The sequence below is a fragment of the Sus scrofa genome, chromosome 7 (assembly GCF_054392235.1).
Source record: "Sus scrofa isolate SSC_HxYL_T2T_F1_AM1 chromosome 7, Sscrofa_HxYL_maternal_Yorkshire_Landrace_v2.0, whole genome shotgun sequence".
Classification (NCBI taxonomy): domain Eukaryota; kingdom Metazoa; phylum Chordata; class Mammalia; order Artiodactyla; family Suidae; genus Sus; species Sus scrofa.
In genome coordinates, this window is record NC_139389.1 from 72,863,427 (window position 1) to 72,890,645 (window position 27,219).

Genomic DNA, 27,219 nt, shown 5'->3' on the forward strand with positions numbered 1-27,219 from the left:
CGGCCTACGCCAGAGCCACAGCAGTGCGGGATCCGAGCCGCGTCTGTGACCTACACCATAGCTCATGGCAATGCTGGATCCTTAACCCACTGAGCAAGGCCAGGGATCGAACCCGCAACCTTATGGTTCCTAGTCGGATTCGTCAACCACTGAGCCATGATGGGAACTCCTGTATGACATATTTCCTTTGTTCTTCTATTCTAAACATTTCTCTTGGTATTCAGGAAATTTTATACTTTTTTCTTGTGTTTACCTTTTTATGTATACATTTTTAATGCCTTTATTCCCTTGCTTTCTTAATTAACCTTTCATATTTTATAGTTTGTGATTATTTAATGGTATCTTTTTATCCTCTGTACATTTGCCTGTATGTTAATAAATGACCTTATATTACCTTTATTTCTCTCTCTTCCCCTTAGTTTTTTAGTTATTTTATGTCTACACTTAGCATGTAGCATATATCATGTAATAAATGACTCTACATTCATCTCTACATTTAAAAAAATTTTAAGATCTGTAACTATATCAAAAACTCACTATTAGTCTTTTTCCTGAAGTTCCTCAGTCAACTTTCTTGGTTAAATGAAGTTCATCTTTATTTTTCAAAATGGGCCCATGAATACAGAATTCCTTGAGCTCTTGCATATTTAAATTTTTTCTGTAACCCTGATACTTGAAAAGTAGCTTGGTTAGTTATGGAATCCTTGATTAACATTTATTTTCCTTCAATGTTACTTTTGCTTTGTATATTGTTTAGTTGTTACTTTTGAAGTTTTTGTCAATGTGTAGGTTTCAGGGACTCCACTTACATGTGAGTAGGATAGTTTTTTTTCTGTCTTCTATCACTTATTATTACTAAATTAGAGAGAAAATTATTTTTTAACACTTCTGTACTTTTTTCTTTATCTCATTTTTATTCTCTTTTATTGTTTTTTATGTTTTTCAGTGCCCCTTATTAATTTTATTTTTCTTTTTTCCAATTCTTTCTTCCTAAGCCATCTTATACGTCAGGCTTCATTTCTAATATTATTTTATCCTTTGTAGTTTTGGTACAGACTTGAATCAGTTCTTCCTTTTTTGATCTATTTCTTCTTACTTTTTAAATTTTCTGATTTAAGGTGGGGTTTTCCTTGTTCCCTATATCTAAATACCTATTTGTAAATATTTAATTTAGATTAGAAGATTGTGTTATATAGTCTTTTTCTACTTCATCATTGGTTTGGGAGGATGGGAATTTTCATCAGCTGAATTGCTTAAGAGTCTCATTTTACTTCTTGAGTTGGAGAGTTGGTCTTTGACTCTAAATTTTCTTTTTATAGTAGTTTTGTATAGATGAAGACTACTGCATTTCTGTCGACGAGGTAGCTTGGGGTAGTTTATAAGATTCCTACTTCAATAGCTCCCTCTTTGGATAGTTGAACAAAATATAGTGTCTTTATTGGAAGATGCTTTTTGAAGCGGAGAGAAATTGAAGATCCATCAGTTTTTTTTAATTTTAAAAATCTTACAGGTTTCCTAAATTTCTCTTTTGCTTTTTCTTCTCACTATATATTTTCCACAAGATGTCTGTTTCCTCTTAGCATTCCTCTTTCCTATGTGTACTTTTAAATACTTTCTTTTTACTCAGTACTCTGCACTAGTACACATTTTTCACTATTTTCATGCTTATGGTGGACCTTTTCTTTCTGGCTTGGTTTTTTGGTTTGTACCTAGTTCCTTTCCCTCTTTTACAGTTTCACCCAAACTATTCTTGCTATTCATGAAAACGTGGAGTGGGAAAATGGTTAAAAGCATGTCAGATTTGCTGTGTGTTTCCAACTTATAGATAATTTGAAGTTTGGATGTTCTGTTTTCTGGTTATACTGAGGATGTGAGTTTTGTGATATTTTATTGGTTCTTTTTGTTCTTTATTCTTTTGGAGGATGTTTTGGGAGATTTAGACCAGCATTACTTCTTGAGTTGGAGAGTTGGTCTTTGACTCTAAATTTCAATGGATCTCTATTGCTACCTGATTGACTCTCTTATGGCACTAATTGTGATTCTTTAGCTAATAAAATGGACCACACAGATACTGATTTTTTTTTTCTACTCTACATTTACTTTACATTTTAGATAAAAGTATTTTGGTTATAACATTCATTGGTTTAAAAGTGTCCAGTAGAAAGATTCATTTAATATATAATCAGTAACAGTTTCAGAAAGTGGTTAAGATGGTCTTTCTGGCAGGTTACTCAGTGAGATGTTGTTAAATTAGAAAAGGAGTGTGGAAATGATTGTGATACATATAGATTAAAACCTTTCATTTGTGTTCCATTCTTTGTGCCTTAAATAAGGATAGCTAATTGATAGCTGTTGATTTTTTTTTTTTTTTTTTTTTTTTTTTGGTGACACCTGCAGCATGTGGAAGTTCCCAGGCCAGGGAATGAATCCTCACCACAGCAGCCACCTGGGACACTGCAGTGACAATGCCAGATCCTTAACCTGCTGTGCCACAAGGGAACTCTGATGTCTCTTGTCTTTTAAGCTCTGTTTTTATATTTGATTAAAAATAATTTTAACATTCCTGTTTTTATTATGCTTAAGGTTTCATTGTGCTTGCCATAGAATATAAGGGGGAACCCATAATAATGTTCAAATATATCTTAGGTCTAGATAAATATTAATGGTGGAACTCAGGGTTGATAGTTCCTGAAATAAATTTTGGAAAACAAAAAAAGTTGGTGAGTTTCTGTTAAGTATTAAACTCTTTATTTTATGCATTTACAATAATAATGATCTTTTTTGGTTATTATTTCAGTTAGTGGTATCCTTACTTCTGTGCCTTCTGGACTGGATTATGGCCTTACCTCTAAAGACACTGCTCCAACCAGTCCATGCTACAGGAGCAGAAAATGATAAAATAGAAAAATCTGTCCTCAATTGTATTTACAAGGTAAACTTCCCCACTTTATTATTATTTGGTAACCAAGAGTTTTTAAAATCTAAAGAAATCGCATTTCTTAGTATTTTCATTGTTTTAGAGCTAGGTACTTTCTACGAACATAGATTTATCTTACAGTATCTAAGGATAATTAAAAAGTACTTCCTACAAGACACTTGTTTCATTGCATAATTTTGAAAGAAGTCAAATCTTTGTTGAATATGTGAATCATTAGTTAAATTTTGCTCATTCTTTTTAAGATGAAATTTTACCTTGATCGAAGAGCTAAGTTTTAAAATATTTAAAATTTTTCTCAGGCTCTTGTATTAGCAGTTGACTTGTTTTCTTTTACCTCTACTTACTTATTTTCACTGAAAAGGAAAACTTTTTTTTTTCCCCCCTGCATTTTCAGGTATTACATGGGTGTGTTTATGGAGCTCAGTGTTTTAGCAATCCAAGGTATTTTCCACTAAGCCTCTCTGATTTGGCATCTGTAGATTATGATCCTTTTATGCATTTGGAAAGTCTAAAAGAGCCTGAACCTCTGCACTCTCCTGATTCAGAACGATCTTCTAAACTCCAGCCAGTAACAGAAGGTAAAATAAATTCTCTTCAGGACAGTATTATTGCTTGGGTTCTCCCCCTTCAGGGCAACATTATTGCTGGGTAGAAATACTGGAGGATAATATATCTTATTTTGTAATTGTTTGCCTTGCTCTCTGTATTGTAACTAAGTTCATTTTTACTCTAAGAAATAGAAGTTCCCATCATGGTGCAGTGGAAATGAATCTGACTAGGAACCATGAGGTTGCAGGTTCAATCCCTGGCTTCACTCAGTGGCTTAAGGATCTGGCATTGCTATGAGCTGTGGTGTAGGTGGCAGATGCGACTCGGATCTGGCGTTGCTGTGGCTGTGGTGTAGGCCAGCAGCAACAACTCCAATTAGACACCTAGCCTGGGACCCTCCATATGCCATGGGTACAGCCCTAAAAAGCAAAAAAAAAAAAAAAAAAAAAAAGGAGGGAGTTCTCTGATGGCCTAGTGGGTTGAGGCTCCTGCATTCTCATTGCTGTGGCTCTGGTTGCTGCTGTGCGACATAGGTTCAATCCCTGGCCCAGGAATTCCCACATACTGCCTGTGTGGCAAAAAATATATATATATACACACACACACACACACACACACACACACACACAAAAAAAAAAAAAAAACGAGAGAACCTGAAATAAACGTTGCAACTCTCATTTAAAAAAAAAAAAAGGAAAAGAAAAAGAACTTCATATACACAATTACTAAGATTATATATGATGACATTCCTCTTATACTTCTAGCTAAATTCTAGTAAGTTCTTCAACTACATTATTTTTACAGAGAGTTTACTATCTGTTGTAAGGGAAAGACATAAACAGATAACCTCATAATATGAATATGTATAAGAATAAAAATATATTCAAGATACAGAGGTAGCCCAGCAATTATTGAAGAGTTTTAAGGGGGTGTTATACACAGTAAAATAAGTATTAATTTTACTAGAGTCAGCAAACTGCGACTCATGCCTGCTATCTGTTTCTACAAATAAAGTTTTATTGGGACACATCTATGCTGTTCATTTATGTATCATTATTATGGCTGCTTATGTTCAGTAATAGTTGTTTAGCGATTGAGACAGAGATAGTATGGCCCGTAGAGCTGAAGATAATTTAGTCTCTGACCCCTTACAGAAAAAGTTTACCGATCTTTATATTTTTAGAGAGATTAACCCAGGATCAGAGAGACCAATCATGATGCCAGTAAGCCAAGGAGGAGTTGCTAAAGACTTAAATTGATTAGATTTCCCCCGAACTAGACCAAGAACATGAGAAAATTTAGAGGATTGGGGGTAGGGGTGAGGAGGGCAGTATTGGAAATACTTTAGCTTAGAGTGTCTGTGGACATTCATATGAAGAGATCTAGTGGACAGTTCAAGTGCAGATCTAGATCTTAGCAGAGGGGGTCTTTGTTAGGAATATGTATATAAGTGGTGAGTGTGTTCCAAGAAGAAAAAGTTAGAAAGGAGGGGAAACCAGGAGAGAATAATTTCTCAGAAATGAGGAGAAAGATTTTTTTGAAGACTGACTAATGGTATTAAATGATAGAGATGTCAGCTATAGAAATACTGACAAATATATCTGTTTTAGATTCAGCAGAGAAGTAAATAGAAATAGATGGCAGTGAGTTGAGCAAGCAGGAATTAAGGAAGTAGAGCCATCTGTTAAGTGCTCTTTAAAAAAGTTTGTTTATTTAAAAAAGCAAAGGAAAATGATAAAACAAGAGATAAGCTAAAAGATTATTCAGATTAAGGGAATTTTAAAGATGAAGAGAGCTGAACTTAATTATAAGCTGAGAAGGAAAGTGGTGAGGATATCATTAATAGAGTGAAGTTCCTTCCAGGGGTGAGCTGGAAGGTTAGGTGCTAATAGTAGCCTGCTGTAGGAGATACCCGATGCATCCTAGTAGTACCCTCCTCTCTCTCTCTTTTTTTTTTTCCTTGAAAATGCTTCTTTATTTTTTTTCTTCTTGTTTTATTATTTTAATTTTCTTCTTCTATACAGCATGGGGACCAAGTTCTTCTTACATGTATACATTTTTTACCCCACCCTTTGTTCCTTTGCAGTATATGTATCAAGACATAGTTCTCAAAGCTACTCAGCAGGATCTACTTGTAAATCCATTCCAAGTTTTATCCAATAACCCCAAGCCCCTGATCCCTCCCACTCCCTCCCTCTCCTGTCAGGCAGCCACAAGTCTATTCTGCAAGTCCATGATTTTCTTTTCTGTGGAAAGGTTCATTTGTGCTGTATATTAGATTCCAGTTATGTGATATCATATGGTATTTGTCTTTGTCTTTCTGGCTCATTTCACTCAGTACGAGATTCTCTAGTTCCATCCATGTTGCTGCAAATGGCATTATGTCATTCTTTTTTATGTCTGATTAGTATTCCATTGTGTATATATACCACATCTTCCTAATCCAGTCATCTGTCAATGGACATTTAGGTTGTTTCCATGTCTTGGCTATTGTGAATAGTGCTGCAGTGAACATGCGGGTGCATGTGTCTTTTTTAAGTAGAGTTTTGTCCAGATGTATGCCCAAGAGTGGGATTGCAGGGTCATATGGAAGTTCTATGTATAGATTTCTAAGGTATCTCCAAACTGTTCTCCATAGTGGCTGTACTAGCTTACACTCCCACCAACGGTGCAGGAGGGTTCCCTTTTCTCCACAGCCCCTCCAGCACTTGTTCTTTGTGGACTTATTAATGATGGCCATTCTGACTGGTGTGAGGTGGTATCTCATGGTAGTTTTGATTTGCATTTCTCTAATAATCAAGGATGGTGAGCATTTTTTCATGTGCTTGTTGGCCATCTATATATATCTTCCTTGGAGAACAGTCTATTCAGGTCTTTTGCCCATTTTTCCATTGGGTGATTGGTTTTTTTGCTGTTGAGTTGTATAAATTGCTTATATACTCTAGAGATTAAGTCCTTGTCTGTTGCATCATTTGAAACTATTTTTTCCCATTCTGTAAGTTGTCTTTTTGTTTTCTTTTTGGTTTCCTTTGCTGTGCAAAAGCTTTTCAGTTTGGTTTATTTTTGCTCTAATTTCTATTGCTTTGGGAGACTGCCCTGAGAAAATATTCATGATGTTGATGTCAGAGAGTGTTTTGCTTATGTTCTCTTCTAGGAGTTTGATGGTGTCTTGTCTTATATGTAAGTCTTTCAGCCATTTTGAGTTTATTTTCGTGCATGGTGTGAGGGTATGTTCTAATTTCATTGCTTTGCATGCAGCTGTCCAGGTTTCCCAACAATGCTTGCTGAATAGACTTTCTTTTTCCCATTTTATGTTCTTGCCTCCCTTGTCAAAGATTAATTGACCATAGGTGTCAGGGTTTATTTCTGCATTCTCTCTTCTGTTCCATGGGTATGTATGTCTGTTTTGATACCAGTACCACACTGTTTTGATGACTGTGGCTTTGTAATATTGCTTGAAGTCTGGGAGAGTTATTCCCCCTGCTTGGTTTTTGTTTCTCAGGATTGCTTTGGCAATTCTGGGTCTTTTGTGGTTCCATATAAATGTTTGGATTGTTTGTTCTAGTTCTGTGAAAAATGTCATGGGTAATTTGATAGGGATTGCATTGAATCTGTAGATTGCTTTGGGTAGTATGGCCATTTTTACAATATTGATTTTTCCAATCCATGAACATGGAGTATCTTTCCATTTCTTTACATCTTCTTTAATTTCTTTGATTAATGTTTTATAGTTCTCAGCATATAAGTCCTTTACCTCCTTGGTCAGGTGTATTCTGAGGTATTTGATTTCTTGGGGTACAATTTTAAAAGGTATTTTTGTATTCCTTTTCTAATATTTCATTGCCGGTATACAGAAATGTGACTGATTTCTGAATGTTAATCTTATATGCTGCTACTTTGCTGATTTTATTAATCAGTTCAAGTAGTTTTGGAGTTGTCCTTAGGGTTTTTCTATGTATATTACCATGTCATCTGCATATAGTGACAGTTTTATCTCTTCTCTTCCTATGTGGATGCCTTTTATTTCTTTTGTTTGTCTAATTGCTGTGGCTATGACTTCTAAAACTATGTTGAAGAGCAGTGGTGAGAGTGGGCATCCTTGTCTTGTTCCAGATTTGAGTGAGCAGGCTTTCAGTTTTTCTCCATTGAGTATTATATTTGCTGTGGGTTTGTCATAAATGGCTTTGATTATATTCAGGAATGTTCCCTCTATACCCACTTTGGCAAGAGTCTTGATCATGAATGGATGTTGGACTTTGTCAAATGCTTTTTCTGCATCTATTGAGATGATCATATGGTTTTTGACTTTTCTTTTGTTAATGTGGCGTATGATGTTGATTGATTTGCATATGTTGAACCATCCTTGTGAACCTAGGATGAACCCTACCTGATCATGGTGTATAATTTTTTTGATATGTTGTTGGATTCGGTTGGCTAAGATTTTGTTGAGAATTTTTGCGTCTCTATTCATCAAAGATATTGGCCGATAGTTTTCTTTTTTGGTGGTATCTTTGTCTGGTTTTGGAATGAGGGTGATGGTAGCATCATAGAATGTCTTTGTGAGTGTTCCTTCTTCTTCAACCTTTTGAAAAAGTTAATGGAGGATGGGCACCAGATCCTCTTTATATGTTTGGTAGAATTCGCCTGTGAAGCTATCTGGTCCTGGACTTTTATTTGTAGGGAGTATTTTTATGACATCTTCAATTTCATTTATTTTTTATTTTTATTTTTTATTTTTTTAATTTTTTTTTTATTTTCCCAGTGTACAGCAAGGGGGTCAGGTTATCCTTACATGTACACATTACAATTACATTTTTTCCCCCACCCTTTCTTCCGTTGCAACATGAGTATCTAGACATAGTTCTCAATGCTATTCAGCAGGATCTTGTAAATCTATTCTAAATTGTGTCTGATAAGCCCAAGCTCCCGATCCCTCCCACTCCCTCCCCCTCCCATCAGGCAGCCACAAGTCTCTTCTCCAAGTCCATGATTTTCTTTTCTGAGGAGATGTTCATTTGTGCTGGATATTAGATTCCAGTTATAAGTGATATCATATGGTATTTGTCTTTGTCTTTCTGGCTCATTTCACTCAGTATGAGATTCTCTAGTTCCATCCATGTTGCTGCAAATGTCATTATGTCATTCTTTTTTATGTCTGAGTAGTATTCCATTGTGATGTGTCTTGGTGTGGGTCTATTTGGGTTCAACTTGTTTGGGGCCCTCTGTGCTTCCTGTATCTTGAACTCAGTATCCTTTAGATTTGGAAAGTTTCCAGTGATAATTTCTTCAAATATATTTTCCATCCCCTTATCTTCTTATACTCCTCTGGAATTCCTATTATGCGTAGATTGGCCCGCTTTATATTATCCCATAGGTCCCTTATATTGCTTTCATGTTTTTTCATTTGGTTTTCTGTCTGCTGACCTGATCAGGTGATTTCCATTATTCTGTTTTCCACATCCTAATTCGTTCTTCTGCATTATTCATTCCGATTTTTACTGCTCTTAGTTCAGTTTGTATCTCTGCCAATGAATTTTCTAATTTTTCTTGGCTCCTCCTTATATTTTCTAGTTCCTTTCTGAGGGCATCTGCATTACTGTTCATATCTTCTCTTAATTCCTTCAGTATTTTCACTATTTCCCTTTTGAACTCCAAGTCTTTCAGACTGCAGAGGTCTGTTTCATTGTTGACTGCTTTAGGTGAGTTCTCCTGTTGGTTTAACTTGGGGTGGTTTCTCAGCTTCTTCTTGCTTGTTGTTTGTTTTTTCTTGGTGGAGTTGTACTCCCCGTGGCTGGGTGGGGTTTGCCTTGGCACTGCTATGGAATGTTTCCCCAGGGCTGGTGTTGTTGGTCTGTCTTCTTTGAGGCAGCGTGGCTTTTCCTGAGGGTGGGTGGGGCTGACAGGGTCTCTCTGAAGCAAAGGAGGACTTCCTGAGGGCAGACAGGACTGGGAGGTCTGCACTAAGATGGAAGCAGATTTCATGCGGCCAGGCAGAGCTTGCTCTGGTGTTTTTGGGCTGTGGGGCTCTTCCAGGCAGCTGGAGGTGCTGGGCAGCTGTTCTGCAGAAGTGTTGCACCCCCTGAGGGTGGGAGCAGCTAGCTGGGCTTTCCGCTCCCCAGCCCTTAGCGTATTGCTCCCTCCACCCATCATGCTCCGCTTTCTAGGCTCCCAGGCAGTCTCTGCTCTGCCAATCCCACAGACTGCTTCCTAGATCCCCGGGGCTGTTTCTTCCCTGTGAACCCGACTGACCGGTTCCTAGTTCCCCAAGCAGTCCCCGCAGGGCCCACCCCAGCCCAGGGACTAACCTCCAGAGCCAAGGTCTCAGTGTCCAGCCCCCACCCAAGCGTCTCCGTTTTTGGTGACTGTGCCATTAGTTCAGATGATCTGTTGGGTTCTCACTCTGCTCTTCAGATCTCAGCCTTAACTGCTGCACTCTTCTCTGCATCTGGAGATCCCTCTGATTTGGTTGATCTTTCCGTCGAGTAGATGACTTTCCAGGATGTAGGATCCCTTTCTCCTCCACATTTCCCTTTCAGGAGTGCCCGTCCAGCCCCGATTCCCCTTCTCTCACTCTCCTCTTTTCTCTTGTTTTACCCAGTTATGTCACAAGATTCTTGCCATTATTGGAGTTTAGGTTCTTCTGCCAGCGATTATTTGCTGTTCTGTGTGAGTCATTTAGCCTGTAGATGTGTGTTTTTATTGTTGTGTTTGTGGGCCAGGGCAAGCATGACCCCCTACTCTTCCGCCATCTTGTCTTTCCACTCCTGTACCCTCCTCTCTTCATCCTTCAAGAGCCAGGGCCCAGCTGGTCCCAGGGTAGTGACTGGCCCACATTTGGGGACACAGTCTGCAGGCTGCAGGATGTTAATTTTCTTACTCCTGGTGGGCTAGACTGGTCTACAAGTTCGTGCAGGACTTCTGGTGGGAGGGGCTGGTTCCCTACCCCTAAATGGATGGAACTGGGTATTAGTCCTCTGGTGGGTAGGGCTGTGTCTGGGGTGTGTGTGGGTGCAGCTGTGGGCTCAGGAAGTCTTTAAGCAGCTTGTCTGCTGATGAATGGGGCTGTTTCCCAACCTATTTGCTGTTTGGCCTGAAGCATCCCACCACTGGAGCCTAGAGGCTCTTGGGTGGGGCCAGGTCTTAGTGCCAAAATGTAAGCTTTCAGAAGTGCTCACAAGATACTCATCTCTGATATATTCGCCCAGTGTTTAGTTCCTCAGGGTGGGCCACAGCTACACCCCACCTCCCCCCACCCCAGATGACCTTCCAAGACCAGTAGATAAGTTGACCTAGGCTCTTAACAAATTATTGCTTTTACCCTCGGTCCCAGTGCACATAAGATTTTGTGTGCACCCATTATGAGTGAAGTCTATTTCTCTGAATCCTGTGGAGCTCCTGCAGTCTAGCCATGCTGGCCTTCAAAGCCAAATTCTCTGGGAGATCTTGGGATCTCCTGGTGCCAGATCCCTGGGCTTAGGTGCCTGACACAAGGCTCAGAACTCTCACTCCTGTGGCAAAACCTCTGTAATGTAATTATTTTTTAGTTTGTGGGTCACTCATCCAGGGATTTTGGGATTTGATGATACCATGAATCCACTTATTCTACCATCTCATTGCTGTTTTGTCTTTATGTCTTTAGCTGTTGAGGCTCTTTTCTGGTAGATTTTGGTCTTTTTTCAAGATGATTGTTCTGCAGATTGTTATGATTTTGGTGTGCTCTATAAAGGAGCTGAGCTTAAATGCCTTACTCTACCATCTTAGCCACTCTCCTGCTGGGATTGTTAAAAACTTGCCGGTGATTAACGTGCAGTTGAGTTTGAGAACCATTCAGAGTATCAGTATGTTAGGACGTGGTTATTTTCTTTTTTGGTTTTTTGCTTTTTAGGGCCGCACCTGGGGCATATGGAAGTTCCCGGGCTAGGGGTCGAATTGGAGCTGCAGCTGCCAACCTACATCACAGCCACAGCAATGCCAGATCCAAGCCGTGTCTGCAGCCTATACCACAGCTCATGGCAAAGCCAGATCCTTAACCCACTGAGTGAGGCCAGGGATTGAACCCCCATCCTCATGGATCCTAGTCAGGATCATTAACTGCTGAGCCACGAAGGGAACTACCAGGACAGTGGGTTTTTAAGTGGTGGAATTTCTTCAAATAAATTTCACAAGGAAGTCCATTTTGTAAAACTTTTTTTTTCTTTTTAGGGCCCCACCCACGTCATATGGAAGTTCCCAAACTAGGGGTCCAGTCAGAGATGTAGCTGCCAGCCTATGCCACAGCCACACCAACAGCAATACCAAATCCAAGCTGCATCTGCTACCTATACCACAGCTCATGGCAACTCCGGATCCTTAAACCAACTGAATGAGGCCAGGGATTGAACCCATGTCCTCATGGATACTAGCTGGGCTCATTACTGCTGAGCCACAACAGGAACTCCTTGTAAAACTTTTTAAAGTGGAGCTATATCAGGGTAGAAGCTTGGGATTCCACTGATTTCTCTCATGTTCATCTCTAAGAGCACTCTACAAGGCTCTACAAAACAAAAATAGGAAATCACTAAACTAGAAGTTTGTGGTCAAATAGTAAGCTGTTAAGAGTTTGATTTTTGGAAGGTAAAATAAATGTAAATGATTAAAACATCTAGGATATGGCCATGGTAATGGACTGATGACATAGACTGCAAGTGAAGATATAAAGTTACACACCAAGGAAATAGGGCTAGGGTTTGGGATTGACCACAAGTTCCAATAGTTTGTCTACAACTTATGTATACAAGTGAAATAGAAATATAAGATTTAAATTATAGTTCATTTGTAATAGAGATATACAGGGCAGTATACAAAATAATTCATATAATAATTTTTATAGGTGACTTATTATTTCTTTAGATTTGGCACAGTAATATACAGTGTTTATTTTACTTGAAAACAAAATTAAATGAAAATATTCATTGCTTTTTGCATTTTTAAAGTATAAAATTATAAATTTGATTCAAGGCAGGAGAGTTTATTTCTTTTTCAGTTTTTTTTTTGTTTGTTTGTTTTTGTTTTTGTTTTTGTTTTTTGCCTTTTAGGGCAATACCTGCGGCATATGGAAGTTCCCATGCTAAGGATTGAATCAGAGCTGCAGCTGCCAGCCTACACCACAGCCACAGCAATCCCAGATCCAAACCGCGTCTATGGCAACACTGGATCTTTAACCCACTGAGTGAGGCCAGGGATCAAACCCACATCTTCATGGATGCTAGTTAGATCTTAACCTGCTGCGACACAATGGGAACTCCTGGCGCAGTTTATTTCTTAAAAAATGAAATAGTTTATTTATGCAAAGGAAGTTTTAATGTATTTTATGCAAAATTTACTTTACCATTAACAATCACTGTAAAAGACACAGAAGTTTGAAGATTTAAACAGATGAGCTTTATATTGATTCCAAATACTCTATGGAGTACTATTCTCTAAATGTATTAAAGTTGTTCCCTTTGGGCATTCTCAAAGATATTAAGGACCAGATAAATGTAGAACCTTTTAGGAACAGCTGTGCGCTAACAGCAGGTGATTCTGTGGTCTGTAGTGACTACATGCTGTGGGTTTTTTTAATGTGGCGAAAATGGCTAATCATTGTGCCCTTGTCTAAGGCATGCTTCATCATCTTGAAGTACTTTTTTGGCCAAAGATTTCTAAACATAGAGTGCCCCTAATAAGCTCAGTATTGGATTGAACAAGTCTGATTTGAGAACTATTGGCAGGAGTAGCTGTAATTATTAAATTTACTAAAGAATAAAGCAAGGTAGTGAAGTTGGCTTTTTGTCAAATGGCAGTAGTCTTATTAGCAAAAAGTCATCATTTGCAGGGTCAGAGTGAAAAGAGGCTCCAAAGGATTCATTCTGTCTTAATTATAGTTTCACCTATACATATTATGCAAAGCTAATATTTAAAGCATTTGCCAAAATTAACTTCCTCTGCATGTTCTATTACAGTGCAGTGAATTGCAGCAGCTTTTTATGTCTTGCTGCTTTTGTATGCCATAATAATCTGTAATTATGGGTTTGCTGCAAATGCTGTAGGGTTTGTTTAATCTGACAATCTGAAAAGACAACCTTGAATAGACTTATTTAAATGAATGCTAGTTACACAAAGCCTTAGAAGCATCGATATCTTCATTTTGCATTTTCTCACAAGGCTGGTTATTTTAGAATTTCATTTTGAATTTCTAAATTAAAGAATTTCATATGCTTTCTTTATATCTAAGTAGATATGTAGAAGATGTATATATATATTCTATAGTTTATAATTAAAAATAAATCTAAATCTAACTGCCCAATTAACCACTTGAGAGGTTTTTATCCCTTTATATTTCTATTATATCCTGAATTTAGAGCAGCAGCTTAGGAAAAAAAAGTGCTTTTACCTACATCTGAAATCTAAATTTATTTTTTTTATTTTTTTAATTTTTTTATTTTCCCACTGTACAGCAAGGGGGTCAGGTTATCCTTACATGTACACATTACAATTACATTTTTCCCCCACCCTTTGTTCTGTTGCAGCATGAGTATCTAGACAAAGTTCTCAATGCTATTCAGCAGGATCTCCTTGTATATCTATTCTATGTTGTGTCTGATAGTCCAAGCTCCCGATCCCTCCCACTCCCTCCCCCTCCCATCAGGCAGCCACAAGTCTCTTCTCCAAGTCCATGATTTTCTTTTCTGAGGAGATGTTCATTTGTGCTGGATATTAGATTCCAGTTATAAGTGATATCATATGGTATTTGTCTTTGTCTTTCTGGCTCATTTCACTCAGTATGAGATTCTCTTGTTCCATCCATGTTGCTGCAAATGGCATTATGTCATTCTTTTTTATGTCTGAGTAGTATTCCATTGTGTATATATACCACATCTTCCGAATCCACTCATCTGTCGATGGACATTTGGGTTGTTTCCATGTCCTGGCCATTGTGAATAGTGCTGCAATGAACATGCGGGTGCATGTGTCTCTTTTAAGTAGAGTTTTGTCCGGATAGATGCCCAAGAGTGGGATTGCGTGGTCATAAATTTATTTTTTAAGTGTGCTCAGTGTTAATAATTATGACATTTGTGAAGAAGGTCACTTAAACTGTGTTCCCTTTCCTTGGGAAAAGCATGCATGGAATGGACTGGTACCTGGACTTTGGGCTTTATGTTTTAGGAAAAGAGTTGGCTCATTCTTGTTGTTTCTTTATAAGCAGCTTTCAAAAAGGAACTCATAAAACCTGGGTACTGGGAGTTCCCATTTGGCTCAGTGGGTTAAGAACCCAACAGTGTCCATGAAGATGTGGGTTTGATCCCTGGCCTCACTCATTAGGTTAAAGATCCAGTGTTGCTTCATGCTATGGTGTAGATCACAGATGAAGCTCAGATCCCATGTTGCCATGGTTGGCAGCTGCAGCTCACTTGTTCTCTAGCTTGGGAACTTCCATATCTTGCAAGTACAGCCCTAAGAAGAGAAGAAAAAAAAAAAAAAAAGCTGTGTTACTTATAATGCTCTCAAAATTGAATGATCTATATTGTTTCTGTTATATACAACTTAGTATATGAGTTTTCAATTCATCTTTATAAAAAGTCTATGTTATTCTTAGAGAAAAATGGGGTTAAGAAGTTTGTTTTTCATGGCCCCACAGAATATGGAGGTTCCTAGGCCAGGGACTGAATCCGAGCTGCTGCTATGACCTATACCACAGCTGTCACAACACCAGATCCTCTAACCTACTGAACCGGGCTGGAGATTGAACTCATAACTCCGCAAAAAGCTGAGCCACTGCAGTCAGATTCTTAACCCACTAGCACCACAGGAGGAACTCTGGGGTTGGAAAAGTTTTATGTGATTTGTCCATGATCACAGAGGAAATCAGAGACAAAGTCAGAACCTCTCTTTTTTTATGATCTGTTTCTAGTACATTCTTTTCACGTCTTCAGAAATGTTCTGCAAAAAAAAAAGATTCACTACTTAAAATGAATCACCTATGTATCACTCAAAAGAAAGAAAAGGGAAAAAGAAAATAAAAGAACAGAAAATGTTTTTCTCTGAGTTCCCATCATGGCTCAGTGGTTAACGAACCCGACTAGTATCCATTAGGACACAGGTTTGATCCCTGGCCTTGCTCAGTGGGTTGAGGATCTGGCGTTGCTGTGGCTGTTGTGTAGGCTGGCAGCTACAGCTCTGATTTGACCCCTAGCCTGGGAACCTCCATATGCCAGCGGTGTAGCCCTAAAAAGACAAAAAGACAAAAAAAAAAAAAAAAAAAAAAAAGAAAGAAAAAAGAAAATGTTTTTCTTGCATCAAAAACTTTAAAAAAATTATAATTTTCTATTATCATTTAAGACATGGCTTAAATGAACTTTCCCAGTTGATCTTGACCATTTATTAATTTATGCTAAGTAATACTATTCTTTTCTTTTCTTTTTTTGCTTTTCAGGGCTGTACCTGTGGCATATGGAGGTTCCCAGGCTAGGGATCAAATCGGAGCTACAGCCGCTGGCCTACGCCATAGCCACAGCAATTCAGGATCTAAGCCATGTCTACGACCTACACCACAGCCCATGGCAGTGCCAGATCCTTAATCCACTGAGTGAGGCCAGGGATTGAACCCACAACCTCATGGTTCCTAGTCGGATTCGTTTCTGCTGCGCCAGGACGAGAACTCCAAAGTAATGCTTTTTGAAGATACTGTACACAGAAAAAAAAAAATTAATTCATTGTTTCCACATACCATAGTGATTTGTCAAAAGGTTAGTTTTACAAAAGAGGAAAATAGAGAAATTAGAGTTGTGGTAAAGATGGAAGTAATACTGCCTCAATATGAAATATTCTTTGGCAGGCAAATTCCTGACCATCCATGAACGCATTTGTCCTTATGTGCCAAATTATAATTACTGGCTAGATATCTGTAAGGCTCCTTATACTGTGAACATTCAGCATATTCTAAGGTACAAGTCACTAGATTGAAGTCACCCCTCAGTTTCTCATCATTCAGTGGCCTTTTTACTTTACCATAATATGTCTTGAAAATGTAGTATCAATTAAAATTAATCATTTAGTCTTATTATCTAGTGTTGACTAGCTCATTTTCAGAACTAGCTATAGCTGTAATCCAAGAATAGCTTAATGTAATTGGAACTTTTTAAGTAAACTGAAAAAGGTTTATATATATATGTCTGTAACATAAAACTTGACTGACAATGGAAAAAAATTAACATTTTGATACTCAACATTTCAAGGAGTTCTCATTGTGGCTCAGTGGTTGACGAATCTGACTAGGAACCATGAGGTTGCGGGTTCGATCCCTGGCCTCCCTGGCCTCACTCTGTGGGTTAAGGATCCGGTGTTGCCGTGAGCTGAGGTGTAGGCCAGTGGCTACAGCTCCAATTAGACCCCTAGCCTGGGATCCTCCATATGCCTTGGGTGCAGCCCTAAAAAAAGATGACAACAACAACAACAACAAAATTCAAAATCAGCCAAACCCAGAGAAACCTGTTCTTTTTTTTAGAATTAGAATAATGGAGAAGTTGTTGTTGATATTAATGGCATAGCAGTTGATTTGTTGCTGACTCTCTGCCTGTACCCATTAGTGTTGGTTCTGAATCTTGAGGGCTACAGCTTCAAAAATTAACATTATTCTTCTCTCTTTCCTCTTTTTAAGTAATCATGCCAGCAGTGCACAACCTGGTCTCTTTATAAACTTTTTTAAGTTGGATTTATTGAGGTATACATTTACATAAAATAAAATTTATCTTTCTTTGATGTGAGAATTTTACTATATATTGCTGTGTTTATGGTTACATAGGTTTGAACCATAATTACTGAAATTCATCACAAAGTACACTTAAAATTAAGGAATTTATTGTATGTAGATAATACTTTGGTCCTCAGGAATTTTCGAATCAATATTCTGGTGGCTAGACCATAGTATTCCTAAATGATTAACTTTCAAAATATAAAATACTCAATATACTCAGGCAGTGTCATTCTTTGACTCTGGTAGAACATTGCAGAGACATGGTCATTGGATAATCTTGTCCATAACTCAGACAAACAAGAACACTGTCTACACATACACATAAACACAACAGACATCCTCTTCTAACATGATAATTAGTATATCTTTACCAATGATAACTCTTCGCCCCCATAGATGAAAAATATCACGTTACCCCAGTTGTCCCCACTTCCTGACACCACTCACTGCATAACTGGCTTCCACGTCAGCCCTCTTTAGACATGGCTGAAGGCTAATGGGCTTCTACAGGTTGTTGTCTGTCCCCACTTCCTCCTTTCTCCCACTGTTCTCTGTCTCCCTTCCACCCTCCCCTCCTTTTCCCTCCTCCTTCAGGTCCTGATATCAGGTCCTTGCCTCTTCAGCCCTCTTAATATGTTCTTTTGAGTTTTTTCCTTTTTACCACTTCTTGTAGTATTTGTTGATTTTTTTTTAAGTTACTCATATAGATAAAATCTTTATCCATTTGCTTAATGCCTTTTAAAATATAATACATAAGCAGGCCCATAAAGTATTTTTTCCTTTAAAATAAAGTTTCCTTGACTTATGCTGGCTACATTGATTAACTATTTAAATTGATCCTAACTCCTAAATTGTAGTGAAAGATCACTTTTTTCTGAAACTTTTAAATCATCCATAAAAGCCATAATTAAATGTCATTTAAGGCATACTACAAACTGTCTCTGAATCTATTCATAAGATAAGAAATTTATCAGTTGGATTTCATTAACTTTATTATGATCTGGCCACTAAGTGGTTTATAACACTTTTTTTTTTTTTTTTTTTTTTTTTTTTGGCTTTTTTAGGGCCGCACCCACGGCAGATGGAGGTTCCCAGGCTAGGGGTTGAATCGGAGCTACAGTTGCCAGCCTACACTACAGCCACAGCAATGCCAGATCTGAGCCATGTCTGCGACCTACACCACAGCTCACGGCAACGCCAGATCCTTAACCCACTGAGCAAGGCCAGGGATCAAACCCACAACCCCATGGTTCCTAGTTGGATTTGTTTCCACTGCGCCACAATGGGAACTCCAGTGGTTTATAACACTTTTGAACCTTCTTCAAAGGTATGATGTTCACTTAAGGACCTCGGTTTAGGTTAAGAATCCATAAGCAAAAATTTCAAAAAGGGATTTCTTATAAAAATGAAGAAAACTTCAAAGAACAGTTTTCTTCGTCTTTGTCATCATTCATATCACTCTAAATTGGAAATATTGGCATTTACACAAATATTTAAATGTGATTTTGATAATGTGTGAACTCCCCATTTTTCTTAAATGTTCTATTGTTGTAAGACTTCCTAGGAAGCAGCACTGTTCCTACTCACTTATATTTTTTATTTCTAGTGAAAACTCAGATGCAACAGGGATTAATCTCTATAGCTGCCCGCACTGTTATTACACATCTGGTAAATCACTTGGGCCATTATCCGATGAGCGGTGGTCCTGCTATGTTAACAAGTCAGGTGTGTGAAAATCATGACAATCATTACAGTGAAAGCACTGAACTTTCTCCTGAACTCTTTGAGAGTCCAAATATCCAGTTCTTTGTGTTGAACAATACGACCTTAGTGTCCTGTATCCAGATCAGATCAGAAGAGAGTATACCTGGAGGAGGTTTATCTGCTGGCCTTGCATCAGCCAATTCAAATGTCAGAATCATAGTACGTGATCTTTCTGGAAAATATTCATGGGATTCTGCCATCCTGTATGGACCACCTCTTGTAAGTGGTTTGTCAGAACCTACATCTCTCATACTTTCATTGTCTCACCAAGAGAAGCTGGAAGAGCCTCCTATATCTAGTGAATGCTTAGAAGATGTAACAGTTAAAGATGGGCTTTCTCTCCAGTTTAAAAGAAGATTTAGAGAAACTGTACCAACTTGGGATACAATAAGAGATGAAGAAGATGTTCTTGACGAGCTTTTGCAGTATTTAGGTGTAACTAGTCCTGAATGCTTACAGAGAACTGGAATCTCACTTAATATTCCTGCTCCACAACCTGTGTGCATTTCTGAAAAACAGGAAAATGACGTTATTAACGCTATCCTTAAGCAGCATACAGAGGAAAAAGAATTTGTTGAGAAACACTTTAATGACTTGAATATGAAAGCTGTGGAGCAAGATGAACCAACACCTCAGAAACCTCAGTCAGCATTTTATTATTGCAGATTGCTTCTTAGTATATTGGGAATGAATTCCTGGGACAAAAGGTAAGAATAAAAGAGAGTTTTTTTTTTTTAATATATTATTTGTCTTATCTTATGATCAACATTTTAGTCTCTGTTCTTTCTCTCAGTAAATTTTACCTACCAATTAGTTCTTTGACCAGGAGGCACTTTTGCTTGTTTTGAGGCCATTGAGTCATAATCAAATTTCTAGGGAATAAAAAGCTAACTTAATGTTGTAAATTAACTTTAACATTTTCATAATGACTCGAACTATCTGACTTAAAACTCATAGCTTATGTAGTTGAAAAAAATTCATATTCTTTCCAACCTTCATAAGCTATTAAGAGAAACTTTCTTCTAATAACACTTGTGTCACCAAATATGTGAGTTTTTCATGTCAGCAGTACTTTGACTTAGCATAGACAAGAGGTAGGGCTCAAATCTTAAGACTGCCCCCTCCTCAGATATCAATTGTGAGTCTGGGCCACCTGTACTTCTAAGCAACTGGCTATAAATTAGGGGTTCCGAAAATTCCTTCCCTTGGATTTGATAAGTATCATGACTCATAAAACGTTTACTTACTTTTATCAGTTGATTATAAAGGATAGTTAGAGAATACTAATGAATAGCCAGATGAAGAGGTATATAGCATAAAGTCTGGAAGGATTCCAAGTTATGGGAACTTCTGTCCCTGTGGAGTTGGTATATGCCACCCTCCCAGCACATTGAATGTGTTTACTAACCTGGAAGTTCTCTGAATCCCATGATTTAGGGATTTTTATGGAGGTTTTATCACATAGGCATGATTGAGTATTAGCTCAATCTTCAGCCTCTCTCCCTCCCTGGAGGTTGGGCTGAAAGTTTCAAGCTTCTAATCATGATTTGCTCTTTTCTGGGGATGAGGCCCCATCCTGGAGTTATCCAGGAGCCACCAGGAGTCACCTTATTAGAACAAAAGGAGCTCCTTTTACCTAGGAAATTCTGAAGTTTTTAGGAGGTCCTGTCACCTCCAGCACTTAGAAATTTAGAAAGGTTTTAGGACCTGTGAGTTAGGAACAGGGGACGTAGCCCACATGTATATTTCTTATTATTTTTAAGCCTAACTTTTTTTTTTTTTCCAGACAAACAGCAGTATGATTATTTCTTGTTTGTATCAAAGAAATTAACCCAGGATTTAGCATCAAATCAAGAGAAGAATCTGGATTTCATTTTTTAAATTTAATTAATTAATTAATTTATTTATTTAATTTTAGGGCTCCATGTGCAGCATATGGATGTTACCAGGCTAGGGGTGGAATCAGAGCTGCAGCTGCTGGCCTACATCACAGCCACAGCAACAACAGATCCAAGCCATGTCTATGACCTACACCACAGCTCACAGCAACCCTGGATCCTCAACCTGCTGAGTGGGGCCAGGGATTGAACCCACGTCCTCATGCATACTAGTAAAGTTCATTACCGCTGTACCACAATGGGAACTCCCATGATTTCATTTTTTTAAATTTTGTTTTCTTTTATGCATATTGTAAAACCTCATTAAAAGCTTGCAGTACACACACAAAGTTTTGAAGTAAGTTAAGGAGAAGTAAAATGAAAGGGCACGAGACTTAACTGAGAAGATACAGGTTAGAGTCACTTGAATTTTGAGCCTTGGGCTACAGTTAGCAAATTGAGGAAATAAGTCCAGCCTCACATAATGGTGAGAGTTAGCTTACATAATATAAAAAAATGTTAAAATCATACAGTAGTATAAAGCATTATTATATATTTTTAAAATTTCTATGATACTAAAAGCTGTAGGCAAGTAGAAGAAGCATTATTTAGTGTATTGTTTTTATTCAATTTGTAGTAGGAGGGGAGCTCAGTGAAGCATTGAAATGGAATTCTACTTGCTTACCTAGTGTTTTATAATCTAATTTGATTTTAAACCCTTCTTATTAGAAGGGAGTATCCTCTGCCTTATGGGAAAGCTATGTTATATCAGGAACACAGTTTGCATTATGGTGTGTCCAAATACAGGTATTTGCCACTCATATAAATTCATTCTACTCTCTTTTGCTATAGAATGGCCCATATATACAGTCTCTTGAGAAAAACTAAAGATGGGAAGCTGTATTGTACCACGGCAAGCACTGATTTCATGAATATAATTGTACATATTTATATTCATCTCTTGTATAATGAATTTGATAAAGTTTATACACTGTTTTGTAGTGTAAATACACTTAATGTAAAACAAGGAAGAAGCAAGTTCTATCTGGATGACACATCCTTATTTGGTAATGATTTAGATTTTTATGAATATTTTATTTCTCACGAGGAAGAATTTTCTCACCTTTTTTTTTTTTTTGGTCTTTTTGTCTTTTTAGGGCCTTACCCGCGGCATTTGGAAATTCCCAGGCTAGGTGTCCAGTTGAAGCTGTAGCTGCTGGCCTATTCCAGAGCCACAGCAATGCGGTATCCCAGCCACATCTGACCTACACCACAGCTTAAGGCAACCCGAATCCTCAACCCACTGAGTGAGGCTGGGGATTGAACCTGCGTCTTCATGGATGTTCACTAACCTCTGAATCATGACGGGAATTCCTCGCACATGTTTTAATGAAAGTCTTCAGAAGGAACCTACAAGTATTTTTATCCATTTTTCTGGATATGATTTTGGGAAACTCACAGCATCTGGTAGGGAAAAATTAAAGTGGCCAGTAGATAAAGATCCACTAGCAAAAATATGTGAGGGCCTGGGTAGAAATAATGACATACATTCTTGACATTTTTTTTAGGGTCTGTTCTCCTTTGTGTTAGAAGCATGAAAAGGCAAGAAAAGTGTAAGAGTTGCATGAGTAGAGCGGAAAGTATTTCCGGGACTGTCATGTCATTCACTGCAAAGGTGATGAAAATGTTTATAAATCTCTCTATTTAGGAGGAGCTTTCATCTCCTGAAGAAAAATGAAAAACTGCTTAGAGAACTTAGGAACTTGGACTCAAGACAGTGGTAAGTTGTTTGGGAAATTTTCAAGTTTATATCTGGCAACTGTCAGATATTTCTCTGTTCTCATGCGAATAATATTGTTGTTGAATTATAACTTATCTGAGCAGAAACTGTATTTCATTTATATATACCTTAGAAATAATAAGCATTTTTATAAGAATGTAGGGCTACATTTAAATGTTTGGTATCTTTGGATTGTTTATATCTTTTTTTATAAATTTCAGAATCATTTGCATTGAAGAAATCTGATCAAACCTGTAAAATGTCCTTTAGTTTTCCCATACGTAGACATTAATAAGTATACCCTTTTTGATTAGTCAAGGAGGCCCCAAGTGAAATGACTGGTGACTACAAGGTAGTACCTACAAAAACATTAATGGAACAAAGAAGATGGATATAGTTTATTATATTGCTGTAAATCTGATTTCTTTTAAAGCCCCTGGATACATACCCATTTATATGTGAGTTTTGGTGTGCAAAACCTTGTTATATCATTCTTTAATAGTCTTCAGGTTTATGATGTATCTGGATGAGATTTCCTGGGAAACTTTAATTGGTTTTAAACATTTTATAGGTGTCTCATTTTATAGTTGTTTAGGTATGTAATCATTTGCTGCAAATAATCTCCTTTTGAAAAGTTGTGTCTTTTTGCTTGTAGCATGTTTTATTGCACTGACCAGAATTGCACTACAGTGTTAAATAATTGTAATAAGAGTGGTCATCCTTGTCATTTCTGGTTTTGATGGAAATAACTCTTCTGTTTCATCCTTAAATAGAATATCAGTTGTTAGTTTGAAATAGGTCATTTTTATCATGCTGAGAAAGTAGCCTACTTTTTAGGAGTTTTTATAATGAAAGGATATTAAATGTTATCACAGTTTTCTTCAGCATCTGTTCAGGTTTTTATATATTTCTTAATATTCGGATTTTGCTTTCTTAACTAACTGATGTTTATTAATTAGATTGCTAATAGTAAATAATTCTTACATTTTGGAGATAAACCCTACTGGGTCTTTTGACTTCCTGTGAGTTATACTTACTAGAATTTCATTTTTAGCTAGGGCTGGTCTATCTCTCGGAATATTTTATAGTTACTTTTTTGTCTCTTCTTAAGTTTTTAGAATTAACATAGCCAACTTCATAAAAAGAATATTATCTATTCTTTTAAAATTTGGAGAAATTAGAATAATTAATTCTTTTATTTTTTTTCATCGTTTTTAGTCTTTTCGGATTTTCTTACCTCTTAGGTCAATTTCAGTGTTTTGGATGTTTTTGGTTTTGTTTTTCTTCTCTTCTCTTTTCTTTTTCTGTCTTTTCAGGGCTGCACCTGCAGCATATGGAGGGTCCCAGGCTAGGGGTTGAATCAGAGCTACAGCTGCGGCCTATGCCACAGCCACAGCCACTCCAGATCCAAGCCTTGTCTGTGACGTACACCCCAGCTCAAGGCAATGCCGGATCTTTAACCTGCTGAGTGAGGCCAGGGATTGAATCTGCATCTTCATGGATGCTAGTCAGATTTGTTTCCATGGAGCCACAATGGGAACTCCCTTGTTTTTTCTTTTTTTAACAAAAGTCAATGTCATGTAGATTTCAAAATAATTAATAGAGATTCATACATAATTCTCTATTGCATTCCTTTTTTTCAATCTTGTAGGGCTTTTTACAAAATTAATTTATGTATTCCCATATCATCACTTCAGATTTTTTTTATCCCACCTGTATTGAGATGTAATTGACATATAACTTCTTGAAGGTTTAAGGTTTAAACATAATGATTTGTGTACATTTCCAAATGATTACCACAATAGTGTTAGTTAGTACATCATCACCTCACTTGGTTACAATTTCTTTTTGTGGTTAAAAACTTTAAAAATCCACTCTCAGCAACTTTCAGATATGCAGTACAGTATGGTTAACTGTAGTGACCATGATGTACATTACATCCCCAGAACTTACTCATCTGTAGCTGGAAATTTGTATCCTCTTCCCCACTTCACCCACTTTCTGCTGACCAGTCTGTTCTCAGTTTCTGTGAATACAGATTTTTTTTTAGATTTCACATATAAGTGAGAACATGCAGTATTTATCTTTCTCTAACATTTCTCTTAGTATAATGCCCTCAGGGTTTATCCATGTTGTCACAAACGCCAAGGTTTCCTTCTTTTTCATGACCAAATGCCACTGTAAATACCATATTTTCCTAATCCATTCATCTGTCAGTGGACACTTACGTTGTTTCCATACCTTGGCTATTGTAAATGATGCTGCTGTGAACACAGGGTTGCAGATATCTTTTCCTTTGGTTATATTTGCAGAAATGAAATTGCTGGATCATATATAGTGGTTCTATTTTTAGTTTTTTTGAGTAGCCTCCATACCTTTTTGCAGAGAGACTACACCACTTTACCTTTCCACCACCACTGCATGAAGGTTCTCTTTTCCTCTCCAATACTTGTTATCACTTGTCTTTTTGACAATAGTCTTCCTAACAGGTGTGAGGTGGTATTTCTTTGTGGTTTTGATTTTCATTTCTCTGATGATTAGTGATGTGTTGAGCACTTTTTTATGTACCTTTTGGTCATTTGAATATCTTTTTTGGGAAATGTTTGTTCATGTCCATTGCTCATTGGATTATGTGTTTTGTGTTTTTGTCTTTTTAGGGCCACACCCACCAGCATATGGAGGTTCCCAATCGGAGCAGTAGCTGCCCCAATTGGAGCAATAGCTGCTGGCCTGCACCACAGCCACAGCAACGTGAGATCCAAGCCACATCTGTGACCAACATCATAGCTCATGGCAACACCAGATCCTTAACCCACTGAGCAAGGCCAGGGACTGAACCCATGTCCTCTTGGATACTGGTTGGGTTTGTTAACCACTGAGTCACAATGGGAACTCCCCTAGATGATGTATTTATTGCAATTGAGTTGTATGATTTTCTTGTATATTTTGGATACTAACCTCTTATCAGATATGTAGTTTGAAAATATTTTCTTCCATTCTGTAGGCTACCTTTTCATTTTGTTTATCCTTTCTTTTGCTGTGCAGAAGCTCTTTAGTTTTATGTAATCCCACTTGGTTTTGTTTTGCTTTTCTTGCCTGTGCTATGTGTGTTATATCCGTAAAATCATTGACAAGACTAATATCCAGGAGCTTACCCTTTATTTTTCTTCTAAGAGTTCTGTGGTTTCAGCCGTTAGATTTAAATTGAGTCTTTAATCCATTTCAAGTTAATTTTTGTGAGTAGTGTAAGGGTCAAGTTTTGATTCTTTTGCATGTCCATTTTTCCCAGTACTACTTATTGAAGAGATTATTTTCTTCATTATCAATTCTTGGCTCCCTTGTAAGTATTAGTTGACGTACGTACATAGTTTATTTCTGGGCTCTCCATTCTGTTCCATTTATCTGTGTGTCCATTTTAATGCCATGGCCATATTGCATTGATTATTATAGTTTTGTAATATAGTTTGAAGTCAGGAAGTGATGCCTTTAGCTTTGTTTTTCTTTCTCAAGATTGCTTTGGCTAATGGGCTGTTTCGTGGTTCCAAATTTTAGGATAGTTTTTTCTCTTTCTGTAAATAATGCCATTGGACTCTTGATAGGGATTGCAATGAATCTTTTGGATATTATGAACATTTTAACAGTATTAATTCTTCCAACCCATGAACATAGGTTATCTTTTTATTTGTTTCCTCTTCACTGTCTTTCATCAGTGATAGTTTTCATTGTAAGGATTTTTCACTGCCTTGGTTAAATTTTTCCTAAATTTTTTTTTGATGCTATAATAAATGAGATTGTTTTATTTCTTCAGACAATTTATTATTATGTATGGAAAAATACATTTTGTGTGCTGGTTTTGTCACCTGCAACTTTACTGAATTTATTAGTTGTACCTTTTGTGTGTGTGTGAAGTCTTTTGGATTTTCTGTGTATAAGATCATGTCATCTGCAAAGAGAGATAATTTCACTTTTTCCATTCCAATGTAAGTGCCTTTTTTTTTCCTTGCCTGATTCTGCTAAGACTTCTAATACTATATTATATCATTACATAATGATCTTCTTTATCCCTTTTTAGCATTTTTAACTCAGTCTTGTTTCGTCTGATATATAAAGGTACCTTTGCTTTCTTTTGTTTATCATTTGCTTGAAATATCTCTTTCCAGTCCTCCATTCTCATTGTATGTTTTCAAATTAAAGTGAGTGTCTTGCAGGCAGCATATCTCTTGGATCTTTTTTTTTTTTTAATCCGTTTAGCCATTCCGTGTCTTTCTTTTGAAGAATGTATTTGATTTACAGTAAAAGTAATTATTGATAGGTAAAAACTTACTAATACCATTTTGATTTCTGACTGTTTTATAGCTCTTCTTTTCCTTGCTTCTTCTCTGCTGTCTTCATGTATATGCTTTGAATCCTTTATTGTAACCTCTCTATCTACTCAGGTTTTTCTTTTGTGGTTACTATGAGGCTTATATAAAATATCTATTTATAATATCTTGTTTTAAGCTGATAACAGTTTAACTTTGATAGCATAGGGAACCTTTAT

At 37.2% G+C, this 27,219-nt stretch overlaps 1 protein-coding gene across 14 annotated transcripts in view; it reads left to right on the forward strand.

Annotated features, from left to right (window-relative positions):
- The window catches only part of RALGAPA1 (Ral GTPase activating protein catalytic subunit alpha 1), a 231,376-nt gene that overhangs the window by 142,984 nt on the left and 61,173 nt on the right, over positions 1–27,219 (forward strand). For 13 of the 14 annotated variants that reach the window (XM_021099154.2, XM_021099150.2, XM_021099161.2 and 10 more), the window contains 4 exons: positions 2,798–2,932; positions 3,333–3,516; positions 18,865–19,729; positions 22,608–22,679. In XM_021099154.2, the coding sequence (XP_020954813.1) occupies positions 2,798–2,932; positions 3,333–3,516; positions 18,865–19,729; positions 22,608–22,679 (1,256 nt within the window). Of the gene's footprint in view, positions 1–2,797; positions 2,933–3,332; positions 3,899–18,864; positions 19,730–22,607; positions 22,680–27,219 lie in introns of all 14 variants that reach the window. The other variant, XR_014808956.1, reaches the window with a different exon arrangement.